Here is a 17,757-nt window from a genome sequence, read left to right as displayed (position 1 = left end):
AGCACAATAAGAAGAAGAATCTCCTGTATATTCCTCACAGAAATATTTTTTAAAACGTGACTCATCAGATTTATTGTTCGGTAATCACTACATATCGTTGCACGGTGTTTTTTGATATTGGGACAAAAGTCGACTTTAGATAATTAGTTGGTATTATAGTGGTGGATTATCTTGAGATTATAAATTATGTTAAAGAAATAACACAGTGTTTTAATTATATGTATGGTATTACAGGATCTTTAGTATTTTAATACTCACCCTATTGGGTTAGTGCTTTTCCATTTCTGATTTGTAAGGAACATACTTTATGTTATTACTGTTGGGAAATAGAGAAGGAAGAATCTGAGTAGATGCATTCATAATCTTTAGATATGTACATATTCTTCAAAACATTTCATTTGTGTATTGAATAGTGGAAGACGACTTACGAGTATTAAGAGTACGAAATTGGAAAACCAAGGCGAAGAAGAGGAAGGAATGGAAGCTGATTATGGAACAGGCCAAGATCCACCATGGGATGTAGAGCCAATGATTATAATAAACACTCTGTATTGCGTTGGTTTTTTCTTTTAACTTATTACTTTAATCCTTAATGTTCTTTATGGGCAGATATATTATTTTCAGGCCTAAATCTTACAGCAGATTCAAGACCATGCTATTGCGAGACACATTCTCAAACCAGTCGTCCTTCAATTTTGAAGCCATCCCAGCAACGGTCTTTAAATTCGAAAGTTGATCAATATCCAGTAAAGGAAGCGAGCTCAATGCGCTCCAAGATATTTGTAAATAAACCTTCGCAAACATCAAATAGTCATGTTACCGAAGATAACCATCTGACTGGAAATAACGTGGGCACTCATAAAATGCCTTTAGTTGATACCAGTGTTAATACTTTAGAAATCGAATCAGTTGGTGTTCAAGCCCCTGAGCAAGATATTACTGAAATTTCAAGTACTAATTCTACTGAAAGTTTAACTTCTGAAGACATTATTTGTTACAGACCAATTCACAATTTTTGTGGTTGTCATAATCGGTATGTATTAATTAACTTAGGTTACTATCATATCGCACTAATAATACAATAGTGTCGTAACTCAAAATGTTTCGAATTTGACATAATACTATATTCAGACGTAAAATTCAATTCCCTACAAGTCAATAAAACCGTCGTTTTAATAGTGCAAAAAATGAATAAGAAATGGCACCATAAGACGTTATTCATGACTGACCGACTGTCGTTATCGCCCTCACAATATTGCGCCATTTTTAGTGGCGGCCAACAGTGTTCGGGAACGTACGTGTTGCTTTGCTTATCATTTTGAGTTTTCACGTTATTACTGAATCAGGTATGTAATTTGCATATCTATATTTTGAGTTATTGCATAATTGTTGATTTGAACCTAATTATAACATGGTTGTTTTTCTACTTATTACACTATTACTGATTTACACAAGCACGTTTTAAAATAATATTTTTACTAACGACACTATTATTGGTTCATATCATTATTTTTAACATGCTACACTATTGTTGAATCATACCTTTAAACCAATTTTTTGTTGGTTGTAAAACATTTATTAATCATTATCTATTTGTCAATCAACGTATAGAAATAACTCATGTAAAATGTGCAGCAGTGTTATTAAAAAAGCTTACTAAATACTAACTATTTTATAAATTTAGAGTTATCACACTCTTCTTGACATTGTTGTTCATTTCGTCAATTACCTATGTAAATAATTACTTAATTCAATTTTAAGGGGGCAATTCATAGCAACAAGTGATCGTGGGCGATTACTTGTTGCTACGGCAACAAATTTTGAGAGTGGCGAGCAGGAAAACTCTTCATTGTCGTTATTCCCACTGGTGAGTACAAATAATGAACCTGGTGCCCAGATAGAGAACAGTGACGTTACGAAAGTACAACCGGCACCTGTAGGTACCTTTACCATTTACGAGTCGTCAAAGTACTTCAAGAAATTCACGTAAACATTGGCCTTTGGTCAGTAATGTTAAACCTATTACTATTACAGAATCCAACCAAAGGCAATATCACATTTCACTGGTGCACTCAGACCAGAGCGACTTTGATTCCGATGATTCCGACTGAGATCCGCATTTCGTTCCTGTTGTGCAAAGGAAAACCTATAGTTTGTTTCGAGGCCGAACAGTGTTTCAAGTAGCTCTTCCTCAAGAAGCTGTTCTTCAAGAAGAGCAGAAGCTCTTCTTCATCGAGTAGCTCTTCTACTAATAGCTCTTGTAAAACGCAGAAAACATGGCAAATTGCGCGGGAAACATGGCAAAGAACATACTGTGGAATCGGAGATCTATGAAGGTGTCAAACATTTTAGAAACACTATACCACGCGTTGAATTACATTACCTTAGAGCTCAGACGTCATGGGAATATATCCAGTGTGACAAGACTTTAGCTTATATATATCGAGACTACAAAGATAAATGTACAGAAGAAAACTTCAAATCATTTGCGTCTAAAACTACTTTGAACTGCATTTTAACTAATGATTTTCACATCTCCTTCCATACACCAAAAAAGATCGATGTGATCTTTGTGAAAATTTTAAAAATGCTGATGAGGATGGAAAAAACAGTATTGATGTGACGTACGAAAACCACTTGAAAGAAAAAGAACTGTCCAGAAAGGAGAAAGAAAAAGACAAAAATGCTAACACAGATTCAACAATATTCGCCGTATATGACTTGCAAGCTGTGCTATAAGTACCAACCCACATAACAATTTCATGTTCTTAGTAGATTCATAGAACATTCTTTTGAGAAAAAGTATATGCTGAGAATATGCGTAATTACCATTGCGAATGTGCAGAACAGATACTGAGTATGTACTACATTACAGTACTTAAGCGTTCTATTTATATACTTAGAATGTACTACCGCACTTCTTTTCAGTATATACCAAGAATATACTTTTTAGAATATTCCAAGGAAGTGCTATAAACCTTCTATTTATATACTTAGAACGTACCACCGCACTCTTTTTAGTATATGGGAAGAATATACTTAAATATACTTTTAAGAATATTCCAAGGAAGTGCTATATTGCTCAAAAGTATGTTTTCAGCATCACCTAATCTCATCTTAGGTTCTACTGGTTCTATCAAGTACCTACATATATTTACCTATTTATATATTTCAATTGCATACGAGAATGTAGTTAGTACATTCTACAATATTACTTAAAAAGTAAGTACACATAATATATAAATTTTAGTTATTTATATAAATATTATATAATATTTGCCTAAACTAAACTATAAGTAATTAAAATTTATATACTTATATGTACTTACCTAGGTATTATTTAAGTAATATTAAGTTACTAAAATGAATTATATTTTGAAGCACCGCAAACAAAATAAATATATTATGTATGCTCTTTAATCCTAGTACTTTATTGTTCGTCTTCGTCTTTAACACTGCATAAATACAAATAATGCCTGTTTTCGTTTTCATATCCTATCCCTTATCCCTGTTCAGGTATGAAGTGGACAGAAGAATGAGACTGGCCGTTTGCGGTTTGGTCATCGAACGCTTCAGTGTTGCCAACCGGAGGGAACTTTCCCTTTTTGCGGGAATTTTGAACATAAAAGCTGATAAAAGGGAAAAAGTTAACTCAAAAGGGAATTTTTGCTCCAGTCCAAATTGCAAAATATTTTAAAAAAAATCTAAATATTTGAAAATAATTAAACATATCTTCTCAGATTTTGTAAACAGGAGGGAATTTTTTCATAAATGTGGGAATTTTTAAGATAAGTTGAGGTAAAAAGCTTATTCGACGGTTGGCAACACCAAAGCCGTTGGTAGTGGGTTGTGGCACGTTTTGATGTTGGAATGGCCCATATTGAATTGTATGTACTACGTAAATTCCAAGGATGTAAAAATACTGATGGTAAACTCGAGATGGTACATTCATTTCAATTATGAAAACGAATTTTAATAATAATAATAATAATAATAAACGTTAATACAATTAATCTTTAAACTTTTTTACCATACAATTAAAACAATTTTAAGAAATGAATTCGTCCAATACTACCTAAATACCTAAATTTTATTAATTATTCTAAAAATAACGAAGTTAATAGCCTCAAAGGCTAGTATTGTTCTTCCTATACATACAAATTATTTTTAATATATTTTAAAAGTACTTATAAAGTATCTGTTACGAATATACTTTTACAGAACATTCAATAAAGGTATATTCTAAGAATAAACTTTTACGAATATTCCGAGATACTACGTACACGAATGTGCTCAGTATATTCGGTACGAGAATATTCTTTGAAGTATATGCAAAGAACATGAAATTTAGAGTGTTTTTTTAAGGTACATGCTATGCTTGTACTACGCATATACTAAAAAGAATATACTCCGACGAATGTTGGTGGTATATGCTTTGAACATGACGCGAACATCATTGTTATGTGGGAAGAGGCCAAGTTTTATTATTTTTTTTTATAAAAGTAGAATTTAACTGTTTTAATTTTACAATTAGCGACAAAGAGTCCGCAAAATTTCCCAAAAACTCGCGTAAACCCCAGAAAAAAATTAGTAAATCAAACTGTAGTAACACAAAATATTTCATAAATAATGTCATAACTAAAAATAATATTTCATTCCGAACATTTTGCTTAGAACAATACCGTTTTAACTCAAAATTATTAAATAACTTCACTGACAGTATTTTTATTTATCTAAGAGTACAAAGAAACTTCCTTTAATATTAATTAAAAACACATTATGCATTAATTTTTTGTTTACCTGCAATAGGAAATGAGTAATGAGTTTTTCGTTGATTCTGAAAAACCATCTTTTTTGAGTTACGACACTATTGTATTATTAGTGCGATATATGTTTGTTAGTTAATTATTGTTTGTTTGTTTGTTAACTATTCGTGATCAGCGACCGCGACCGAGTAATGAGTATACACTGATTTTGTATCTTTCCATAAAACTCCAGACGAGACCCATCCTGGGCACAAGGTGGCTTCAGATACTAGATACCGCCGCGCGCCGTCATGATATATTACTACCGGAGTAGTAATATTGAACTCATTTCCGTCAATAATTCTGAATTACAAATTGATTCTTTCTCATCACTTAGAAGTGCACTTTCCACTTCATTAATCAACTTCTACAAAGTTTTAAGCAAATTTTAATTTAATTTTAATCAAGGAAGGAAGAGCTTCGCCTTATAGATTTATTTCACTGTTGTAATAAATCTTGTGACAACGTTCGCTAGAGTCTTCTGATTGTTGGTTCATTCTGGTAGAGATGTTCAATCAGTTCATTGTCGTGGTTTCTTGTTCAACTTTCATGGTTGGTCGCTGCCAGCTGTATTTCATCTCTTACAAAGGCAATATTCAAATCATTGTGAATCATGAGATTACTGACATACCAGGGAGCACCAGTAATTGATCTAAGGACTTTCGATCGAAATCGCTGTATGGTTGTGATGTGCGGTAATTTAGCGTATCCCCAGAGATGGATACCGCAGATCCAAATATACAGGGTGTAACAAAAATCCAGGTCATAAATTAAATCACATATTCTGGGACCAAAAATACTTCGATTGGACCTACTTACCTTACTTAGGATACTTACCTTAGTACAAATATGCACATAAAAAAGTTACAGCCCTTTGAAGTTACAAAATGAAAATCTATTTTTTCCAATATATCGAAAACTATTAGGTATACAGAGTCTGTAATTCGGAATAAATTCAATATCTCAAATACTAATGGCTTTTTTGAAAAATGCTCAGACCCGTCGATTAGTATTTCAAATTGTCCTTTTTGACATACAATAATAATGTATACAGGGTGTCCCAATTTAGAGATATGATGTCATCGTTGATTTTCTTAAATGGCAACACTGTCATTTTGATAGCCATTTTGATAGGGTGTGTAAAGTTATACACCACTACAAAACATCAAATTTTTGTTCTCTACCATTTACAAGATAATAGAAAATAACAAAGTTATGTCTGTAATTTTGAATAAATTCAATAATTAAAATACTAATAATTAGTATTATTGTTCTTATAGAACAATTATTGTTCTTTTGAAAAATACTCAGACCCGTCGATTAGTATTTCAAATTGTCATTTTTAACATACAATAATAATGCATGCAGGGTGTCCCAATTTAGAGATACGACGTCATCGTTGATTTTCTTAAATGGCAACACTGTAATTTTGATAGCTATTTTGATAGGGTGTGTAAAGCTATACACAACTGCAAAATTTCAAATTTTTATTCTCTACCATTTACAAGATAATAAAAAATAACGAAGATATGAAAAACAAATAATCAAATAATAATTGAATTTAATTATTTCAATTAAGCAGATACTCATAATGTTGCCCTCAATTATTTTCAAATTGTCAATGGGCAACGTTTTATGAGCATTTGCTTATTCGAAATAATTAAATTCAATTATTATTTGATTACTTGTTTTTCATAACTTTGTTATTTTTTATTGTCTTGTAAATGGTAGGGAATAAAATTTTGAAATTTTGCAGTTGTGTATAACTTGTATAACTTTACACACTCTATCAAAATAGCTATCAAAATGACAGTGTTGCCATTTAAGAAAATCAACGATGACGACATATCTCTAAATTGGGACACCCTGTATACATTATTATTGTATGTCAAAAATGACAATTTGAAATACTACTTGACGAGTCCGAGCATTTTTCAAAAAAACAATTAGTATTATAATTATTGAATTTATTCCAAATTACAGACATAACTTTGTTATTTTTTATTATCTTGTAAATGGTAGGGAATAAAACTTTGATATTTTGCACTTGTGTATAACTTTACACACTCTATCAAAATAGCTATCAAAATGACAGTGTTGCCATTTAAGAAAAGCAACGATGAGGTCATATCTCTAAATTGGGACACCCTGTATACATTATTATTGTATGTCAAAAACAACAATTTGAAATACTAATCGACGGGTCTTCAAAAAAACAATTAGTATTTGAGATATTGAATTTATACCAAATTACAGACTCTCTCTGTAGATTTTTTATTGAAAATGGATAAGCGGCATTCTTATGGCAGGAACATATTAAAAAAAATTATAGTGACATTTGTGCACCCCATACAAATTTTATGGGGGTTTTGTTTATTCCCTTAAACCCCTCCAAACTTTTGTGTACGTTCCAATTAAATTATTATTGTGGTATCATTAGTTAAACACAATGTTTTCAAAACTTTTTTGCCTCTTAGTACTTTTTCGATAAACCAGTGTTTATTGAGATATTTTGAATATTTGTCGAATCCACCACATATTTGAATATTGTACGATTAGTAATAATGTCAAAATGTATTTATAATTTACAGTTTTAGGTATATTTTGAAACATATTAAAAAAGAAGCCACATCTCGATAAAAGGTCGCATATCGAAAAAATACTAAGAGGCAAAAAAGTTTTAAAAGTACTGTGTTTAACTAATGGTAGCATAATAATGTTTAATTGGAACGTACATCAAGTTTGTTTTTTATTTAGCGTATGGCTTAAGTACATCACAGAATATATTTGGATTTATGCATTATACAATGCATCACAAACAGATGTCCAGTTTTTTTATATATTCGATTGACCCGTCGGTTGCCATTACATAGTCTATAGGGTCGCCTATATGTTCTGCGTGGGCAGTCCTGAACAATGTAACTGATCGTCTGTCTTGCAGCGCCGCAGTCACAAGAAGGCGAGGAAAGTTTACCCCATCTGTAGAGGGAGTCGGCGCATCTTCCACAGTTTGTTCGAATTCGATTAAGGGCTGCCCAAATCTTACGGGGACGTTCCAATTCTCTAGGTTTTCCTATGATGTCCGGTAGACTATGGTATTGCGGATCTGTCTTACTTTCCCAATCTTCTCTCCATCGAGTATTTAAGTCAAAGTTGGATTGCTGCAGCGCTTGAGCAGATTGTAGAGGGGATAACCTGGATCGGAGTCGGTTTCCAAGAATATCGGGGATGTCGTTGTGGACTAGAAGCTGGCGACTGTCCATTATTTTGTTATATTCTTTAACCATAGCATGTTCGCGGCGTAGGTTGGGTGGTGCTATATTACTAAGGGAAGGTAGCCACATTGTATGGGTGGGCTTAATTGTGCCTGTTATCATACGCGTAGCACGGTTTAGTTGGGTGTCGACCAGGTGGGTGTGCCTGCTATTTAGCCACATTGGTACACAGTATTCTGCCACCGGATATATCAGGCCAAGAGCAGAGGATCTTAAAGTTGATGCTGTCGACCCCATGTAGTACCGCAGAGTTTCTGTATTATATTGTTGCCTGTTTTCAATGTTGCTGCTGTTTTCGTCAGGTGTTCTCTGAATGTGAGCGTTCTGTCTAGAGTAACCCCAAGGTATTTCGTGTATTTACTGTGTTTCAACAGCTTGTTATTAAAATACACTCGCAATTCTCTGTTTGCCAGCTTGCTGTTGAGATGAAAAGCTGATACTTCAGTTTTTGTAGTACTTGGTTGTAGTCTCCATTTCTTAAGGTATTCGCTGAGGATGGATAAGCCATTTGTGAGAGTGATTTCTGTAGTTTCTAAAGATTGGTGGCTTGTTGCAAGGGTCCAGTCGTCAGCATATCCAAACTTTCGAGATTCTACTCGTCTCCTTTCCCATTATAACCTGGAAGGCTCTGTTTGTCAGCATGTTGTCAATGAAGTTAATTATCTTTCTGCAGGGGATAATACGGGCCAGTTTATATATTAATCCCTGTCTCTCGACAGTATCATATGCTGCTGTTAGATCTATAAATACTGTTGCTGTCTTTTGTTTCTTTTGAAAACTAGCTTCTATAAAAGTTGTTAATGACAGCACTTTGTCTGTACAGCTTCGATGAGGGCGGAAGCCAGCCTGTTCAATTGGGACATTTTCTAGTATCCTGTGACTAATTCTGTTGAGGAGAAGCTTTTGTAATAGTTTATATACCATGCTGAGTAGAGCTCTGGGGCGGTAGTTTTCTGGCTTATCGTTTGATTTGCCCGGTTTCGGAATTGCGATTATCTTTGTTCGCTTTGTTTAAATGAGAAAGGAATGTTACCTGACTGAAGTATATCATTAAAGGACATTACAAGCCACTGTTTCGTGTATGCACCACTGTGTATCAAGAACTCAGGATGGATACCATCAAACCCAGGTGCTTTACCTGATTTCATTTCTTTCAGCGCATGTGTGATTTCAGAAATAAGTATTCTTGCTGAATATTCCGAGTACATCAATATTTGGGGGGTTTAAAGGAATAAAACTCCCATACAATTTTTATGTAAACATATTAAAAAAGAATCTCGATAAAAACGGGCTTATCGAAAAAATACTAAGAGGCAAAACAGTTTTAAAAACATTGTGTTTAAATAATGATACCACAATAATAATTTAATTAGAACGTACACAAAAGTTTGGGGGGTTTAAGGGAACAAAACCCCATAAATTTTTTATGGGGTGTACAAATTTCACTGTTATTTCTTTAAGATGTTCCTACCATAAGAATGCAACATGTCCATTTTCAATAAAAAAGTCTCTAATAGTTTTCGACATATTGAAAAAAAAAATCAATTGTCATTTTGTAACTTCAAAGGGTTATAACTTTTTTTACGTGCACATTTGTACTAAGGTAAGTTGGGTTTAATCGAACTATTTTTGATCCCAGAATATGTGATTTAATTTATGACCTGCATTTTTGTTACACCCTGTATAATAGTATAGGAGTAATTTGCCATTTAATGACAATTTGGATGCCCTACCAAGGAACCAGTACATTTGTTCGAACTTGAGATTCAACAGCCTGCGTTTCATTTGGATATGTTTATTCCATGTTAGCATTTGGTCGATATGCAGTCCACGGTATTTCACTTCTGTGCTGATGGGGATGTGTGCATTGTTAAGTGTGAGTGAAGGAACCGATTTTTTCCACTGATTTTATGTAATTCTCCATTGTTTGTACCATTCTCCTAGTAGGTTTAGGTGGATTTGGAGATAAGAGACATCTGCTGGATTTTCACTAGTTCAAAAGGAGTGGGCCCAAAACGCTGTAGTACAAATGTACTACAGATAGTACAAATGGTGGATTTAGTTCTACCATATCTAACGGAGAAGCTTCTATTGGGTAGATGCGGTCTGAGTATGATTTAGTAGTTACTCGATAGAGTATTTTTTTAATTTAAAGAGCCATCCAGGGTGCCATACTCTAACGAAAGCCTGAGAGATGTAGAGAAATATGACGTTGCAATATTTCTTTTCTTCGAGGTTCTTTGCAACTTAATTAACTATCCTAAGAACTTGTGTTGTTGAGTTGTTCTCACAAAAGCCAAATTGGTGAGTTGGGATATGTTCTGGCAACGGATGTTCTTCTTTTATTCTGCTTAATGCCTTTCAAACAATTTACCTGGGATGGGTAGTAGACTGATGGATCGGTAGGAAGAAGTTCTTGTAGTTCTTGAAGGGACTTAGTGGAACACCGGACCAAACCAAAGCAGATAGCAAACATCAAGCCACAACGGTTCTTCTCAGAGTTAACACTGACGGTAGCGAGCATAAATATTGAGGGCATCACTACAGCAAAACAAGACATCTTATCAGAATTCTGCAAAACACGAAATGTGAGGTATTGTGAATCCAGGAAACACACAGAGACCTAACTGCAGCTAGTCCGAAAATCTCAGGTAACAAAAATGTTTGCGGAGATACCACACAATAAGCATGGGAGCGCGATATTTGTGAGAAGTCAAACCATAGTCTCATCTGTGGGAACAACAAATATAAACGGTATAGAGGTAATAACCATTGAGATCAGAAAATGCACAATAATCTCGGTATACAAGCCCCCAAACGAGCCTTTTATATTTTCACCCCCAACTAACTTCCAATCACAACCGAATCAGCTTATACTGGGAGATTTTTACAGTCATAGTTTACTCTGGGGCTATGCAAACTCGGATGCAAATGGAGACGTAGTAGACGCATTGGCTGTAACGAGTGACCTCACGCTAATCCACGATCCTAAACTTCTACCATCTTTTCAGAGCGAAGTTTGGAAAAGGAAATTTAACGCGGATATCTGTTTTTTAAGTAGTAACCTCGGAGACCGATGTACCAAAGTAGTATATGGCCCCATACCAAAAACTCAGCACATACCAATTGGTAGAAACATCTTTCCAATTGTCAGACCACAAACTGTTCCATTCAGAAGGAGATTTAACTTCAAAAAGACAAACTGGCAAAAGTATGCAGACATACTAGATTCTAAACTGCTACGTCTTGAGCCAAAAGTAGAGAACTACTAGAGAAAAAATGTGTCTAGAAAAGCTATCCCCAGAGGATGTAGGCAACAATATGTTCCCGAGATATCCAGCGAGTCCAAAGAACCTCTATTCCACTGACCCTTTTAGCCAAGAAACGGCTGACTCCGGAGCAGTCCTACTTCAACAGCTGAGTCAAACCAGAAAGGAAAAGTGGATTGAAACCCAGGAAAATGGACATGAAAAGGGAGGATTCAGACCCGGCAAATCTTGCACCGGTCAAGTCGTCACACTAACAGAACACATTGAAGAGGGCTTTGAAGAAAAACTTATAACAGGGGCTGCTTTCGTAGATTTGACAGCAGCCTATGACACAGTCAGGCACAGAACATTGCTCCGCAAATTATACGACACTCTCAATGACCACCATCTGAGTAAGGTCGTATATTCCTTACTGAAAAACAGAAGTTTTGTCGTTGTGCTGGAGGGCAAAGTAAATAGGTGGAGGGTCCAAAAGAACTGTCTCCCACAGGGAGTGTTTTAGCAACAATGCTCTTCAATATATACACAAACGACCAACCTACGCCGACTGAAACCAAGTACTTCCTCTATACTGACGATCTCGTAATATGTGCTCAAGGAAATAGCTTTGAAGAAGTGGAGGAGAAACTCGAAACTGCCTTAAAAACAATGACAGAGTACTATCTGCAGAATTCCCTGAGACCCAATCCCTCTAAAACACAAGTCTGCGCCTTCCACCTTCGCGCAAAGGAAGCCAAGCGAAAACTCCAAATTGTGTGGAATGGTAATATACGAACACATAGACCAACCTATATATCTTGGAGTAACTCTGGACCGGTCCCGCACCTACAGACAACATTGCATAAAAACGAGAGGGAAAGTAACAAATAGGAACAGCATATCAGAAAGCTGATGGGAAGTAAATGGGGTGCATGTCCTGGCGTCTTAAGAACAACGGCCCTGTGCCTCGATTTTTGACCCTTTGCTTCGTTATCGAACGTAATCGCTTCGTGTACTAAATAGATACGAAACGAATACGTTCGATAACGAAGCGAAGGGTCAAAAATCGAGACCCAGGCACTATGTTTCTCAACTGCTGAATATGCTTGCCCCGTTTGGGGCAGATCTGCCCACGTTAAACAAGTTGATACTGCGCTACATGAGACACTCAGGATAGTAACGGGGTGCATGAAACCAACGCCACTCCCAAACCTATATAAAGCAGCGGGATTTGCAGAACCCTCAATACGCAGAGGCGTTGCAGAGCACATAGAGAAAATTAAACAGATTGCCGACGAGCGGCATGCCCTATACAAAGCTCAAACACCACGAAAGCTACTAAAATCCAGGAAAAGTTTCCTTGGAACAGTGCAGGATGAATCGCCTGAGTATTTTCCTCTTCCTCAGGTTCAATGGACCGGCCAGTCTCTAGACTTTAAAAGGTGGAAACCTATGAATAGGAGAAGAACGGGGGTCGCTCCAGTGAAACCAGACATGGCAAAATGGGGGAAAATAGAGCAAGATGATGTGAACTATGACTGTGGAGAAACACAGAATATGGAACATCTTTTTACATGCAGAAACTGTGCTTATCGGTGTACCCTCGAAGATTTGTGGCTCGCCAACGAACATGGAACCGACGTAGCCCGATACTGGGCCAAAATTTTATGAATGGCATGTCCGGACACGATAAAATAAAAGTAAGTACATATTTCCAGATAATAGGCAAATAGGATAGTGCTAGGATGCGATGGCATAGTGCTGTAAGTAGGACTATAGCTTTACAGTGAAGGTGTTTTAATACTCCTGTTATTAGTTGGTACTCAGGTACTTTACGTGGGTTGTTGTAGCTGGTTTTTAATTTTGTTTGAAGAGAGTGCTTTGCTCTGAGTTCGAACTGCTAAAGTTTCAGCTTTTTCTTGATCAGATCGTGCCCATGTGTTGTTTGGCAGTCGGAGAAGAGGAACAAGTATTTGGGGTCTCTTTAGCTTTTTGGTTGCTTTCCATAGATTTATTAATGAGTACGAATATAGTTTCAAATTTTTTTCTTAATTTTATTATTAACTTAGATCAGTAGAACCGTAGAACACAGACTACAATGCGATCATTATTCTACGATTTATGTCTATTAAGTCCTAAGCCAAACTCCTCTCTAAACACTAAACACACCTATTTGTTGAATTGCATCTAGGATAATATACAGAAAATAGATCTTTTCTAGATGTTCGAGTTATTTTGCTATGTTGTGTAGGTATTAGTTCTGGAGAAAAAAAGTGGGTAGGTATAGCACATTATAGGGTTCTTGCGCAAAAAGTTAATATGTACCATTAAAAAATTTAGCATATACATGTTTTTTATAATCAATATTAAATAAATATTATGTGATCATATTTTAGTCATCTAAAATCTTTAAATTACTTTCAGAGAACAAATCCGAAAAGCAGAACAACGTTTAGATCATGAACATATTTTATCTGCAGAATATGCGTTACCTGAAAAAAATAAAAATGTTCAAATTCACAATGTAGCAAAATTGAACAATTTAAGAAATTATCCTATTAACACTGTTTGTAACAAAATATACCATTCAAATAACAATGCTGACAGAAAACGATATATCTTATCATCACAAGAGGATTATGTTACGAAAGAAATGCCATTTTCCAGAAATCAGCCAATCTCAAAAGGGATTTTTAAAGAGACTCCTGAAAATGTTATTTATTGTGAAAATCCAATACAGAATAATGGTACAAGAAACAATAGGTCTAATAGTTTGGAACATCGTAATTTTTACAACAAAAATAGTTCTTTGTCGCAAAACAATAGAACTAGGAATACAAGGAAGAAATATAGATACCATAATCCTGTTACTTCCAATGCAGAAAATGCAAGGAATGATTATTGTGCAGGTACTTGTAGGTTAGTATTTGATAAAATTTTACAGTTTTTACTCATACAGTAATTCGTGATTTATTTATTATTTTTATATCTTTTATTTTAATAATTAAAGTCTCCACGCAGCTACCATGGAATGTAAATTACACGTTTTAAAAACGTTGAAATAAGTAGGTACATATTAAAAACAAGCAATTGGAATTCGTAAGGTTAGAAAACAAGCAATAGGACCTAGAAAACCTAGGCTTTCGCCAACTCATCTGTGAAATGTCGCTTCCATAAATATGGTGAATGGTGTGCCAGTTGTTACTTCATGCAGAGCGTTAATCTTGGTTGTGCCGGCATAATGCTATGGAGTGGTATTTTTTGGAAAGGAGATACCGAACTTGTGGAGGGGATTGGGTGAATGACATCTGACGTGTACATTAAAAACATTTTAGAAGATCATGTTTTGCCATTTGCGAGCCATATTGGATATACAGGGTGTGGGGTCCCGAAAAGATTAGTATATGTTACGGTAAAAGCAGATAATTGGTAATTGTATACAATTACCGGTAATTGTATATAATTGCCAGAGCCGATGGTAAATGTAGGAAATTACTTTCAATTATCTACTTTTATCGGTAATTGTATACAATTACCCGGTAAAAGTAAGTAAAATGGTAAAATAAAAACAATAAATTCCAAGAGCTGTTAAAGAAGTGTGATTTTTATTGAACTGAATTAAAAACAAGAGACATTTTGTTTAACCAGAATTGAGCTTTGCGTTTGAATTAATACTATCTATTATTACTTTACTTACTTACTGTTTGTTGTGACATGGCAAACTCTTAGAAGCTAATTTGGTTCATCCACTATTGCCTCTTCACGTTCTTCAGAATCAGGACCTGACTGGGTTTCTTCTACTTCCAAATCTTCTTCAGTTGAATTATTTTCTAGAGCCTCTTCTGGCGGTGATGAAGTTTTGAAACCAACTTTGACAGGTACCCCTACATAGCTTCATATGAACTGCACTTGATGCCAGAAGGGTTAGCTCGGTTTTTGGCGAATTGTGCACTATCTTCAAATTTCCACATGGATTACAGTTCTTCCATAATTATGTTGGAGAATTGTCGTCTATTGTCACTTTGAAAAATGCTAGGAGCTCCAAAGGCACAAAATATATCAAGAAGAACTAATGCAACTTCTTCTGCACGTTTAGTTTCCAATGGCCGTAATTATTGTACAAATTCTGTTAAGTGATCTTGGTAGACAAAAATGTAGATCTATGGTAGATCTATTACATCTATTTTACATCTACAATAATTGCAGATAGATAATAAAGCAGATAATGAATTCAAGTTCATTTCTTTTCAACAGTATAGGTTTCACTACTGAACCTGTTTTGGGAACTTTAGATTTTTTCTGGCAAGTTTCACACAGATCCAAATAGATTGTTGTGATTTCTACAGTTAAGTATTGTGGCATTCCGCTTGCGTGTCTTACCAAGATCCTCTGGGAAATGTATACAGTTACCGGTAAAAGTAGGAAATAAAGGGTTTTTAAAGAATATTTCTCCTACATTTACCGTTGACTCTGGTAATTGTATGCAATTACCAATTACGGGTAATTGTGTACAATTACCAGATTATCTACTTTTACCGTGACATATATATTAATCAAGATTAATATGGGTGTCCCATATACATATAATATGTGGTGTATTTGACAAATATTCAAAATATCTCGATAAAAACTGGCTTTTCGAGAAAGTACTTAGACGCAAAAAAGTTTAAAAACCGTGTGTTTAACTAATGGCAGGGCCGGATTTAAGGGGGGCAGGCTGGGCAGCTGCCCGGGGCCCCCACATTTCGGGGGCCCCTACAAAGCCACAAACATAAGAGGTTCATTTAAATAGATATTGACAGGAGATAAAGGAACTCGAAAATGTATGACAAGTATAAAATGAAGGAGCGTAGGAGTGATAATATAATTGTTCATGAGTTCATGGTTATTAGACCTGGATCCCGCGTAAGAAAGAAAAGTTGATTAATAGCAAGCTGAAAATTTGTTAATAGCTTAACGGTGTCTAGTCGGACAAACTTTGATGCACGGGAACACTGGAACAGGGGAAGTTTTAATTGTGGAGCATGATAAACGTGTCGTCCTGACAAGTTTATGATGGTGAAAAATAGCAAGTTGTTTTTAAGTTTATTCGATAGCCAACGTTATGTAATATATGCGAAAATGTTTGTCCGACAAAAATGTTGGGCATTTTAACGAGTCCGACACGTAGAACATGTCACATCACAGGAATTATGTTGGTGATGAATAGCAGTCTGATTTTTGCATGAGAGTTTAATGAAAGGTTAAAAAAGCAATTGGAAGTTCTGTCCGACAAAATTAATGGGAAGTTTTCGTAGTCGGACATTCTAAACAGGTAAGATATAGACAAAAATGCTGGTGATAAATAGCTTTCCGACAAAGACGAAATTTAATAAAGTAAATTATTCCTTAGCAAGAATGACTGTTGTCGGAAAAAAATAAGGGGTAGATTTTGTAGTCGGACAATTTAAAAAAATAATTTTTGAAATTTTAATAAGGGGTGATTACTCTATGTCAAAAGCACCTGCAATCAATTACAATCGATATCTTTCGATTTATCTCAACATCATTTAGATACCTCACTGTAATACATTTATAGTAGATCAGGCAAATTATATTATGGATTGGGTGGTCTAGCTATCTTTGTCTGCCACATGCGCGGGATCGCTTGGTTAAAAGAGATAGATAGACCACCTATCGACATTTTGCACTGTATGCCCTGTCTACCCTTATGTCTATGAATACATTTCCATTTAAGAAAAACTGTCACTTTTGACAATAATTCATAATAAATTGCAATCGTAACTTCAAATTTAAACTAATCGATTTATTTTGGCAGCAAATTATTTCTTGCCCTGTGACATATTAATTACATTATTTCATTTGTAGAAAGTTGAGAAAAATTACGTTATACAATTTTAGTAATAATTTATTTAGGTACCCTTTTTCAATCATTATAGCACGAAGAATGATATTCAATAGAACTTTCACAATAATTATCTGGCAACTGAATCTCATTTAATTGATGACCAAGTATTTTACTAACTTTGTAAAATGTTCGAAAATTACTCAAAAATGTTCCGTTGAATGGTTTCACTTTTGATTTGGCGACTTAAAATTTAAACTGTTGACACTCAAAAATAGACACAAAAACACTCCATAGTTAATATAAATTTTAATTTCCAACACACCTGGCAAACAGAAACTCAGAGACCATGTACTTTCAAATACTACTTTGTATAGCACAAAGTGTCACACTGACAAATGCAGCCTTCTAATACATACTTCTAAGCATAATGTGTCATATTTACGTATATTCTTATAAGCACCGAAGTTTTAGACTCTTCACATTTTTCAATGTCGTTTACAGGGTTAAGATTTGAGCATGGAAAAAAATGTATACAACGTTTTTTATAGGAAATTTTCCGTACTTTCTGATGCACCTAATTA

At 34.9% G+C, this 17,757-nt stretch overlaps 1 protein-coding gene across 2 annotated transcripts in view; it reads left to right on the top strand.

Annotated features, from left to right (window-relative positions):
- Positions 1-17,757, top strand: part of LOC114333831 (myb-like protein D) — a 52,600-nt gene that overhangs the window by 21,598 nt on the left and 13,245 nt on the right. For both annotated transcript variants that reach the window (XM_050642931.1, XM_028283818.2), the window contains exons 4-5: positions 625-1,033; positions 13,753-14,247. In XM_050642931.1, the coding sequence (XP_050498888.1) occupies positions 625-1,033; positions 13,753-14,247 (904 nt within the window). The remainder of the gene's footprint in view (positions 1-624; positions 1,034-13,752; positions 14,248-17,757) is intronic.

This window comes from Diabrotica virgifera, chromosome 2 (genome assembly GCF_917563875.1).
Source record: "Diabrotica virgifera virgifera chromosome 2, PGI_DIABVI_V3a".
In the NCBI taxonomy this organism is placed as follows: Eukaryota; Metazoa; Arthropoda; class Insecta; order Coleoptera; family Chrysomelidae; genus Diabrotica; species Diabrotica virgifera.
This window is presented reverse-complemented; position numbering and strand designations above follow the sequence as displayed.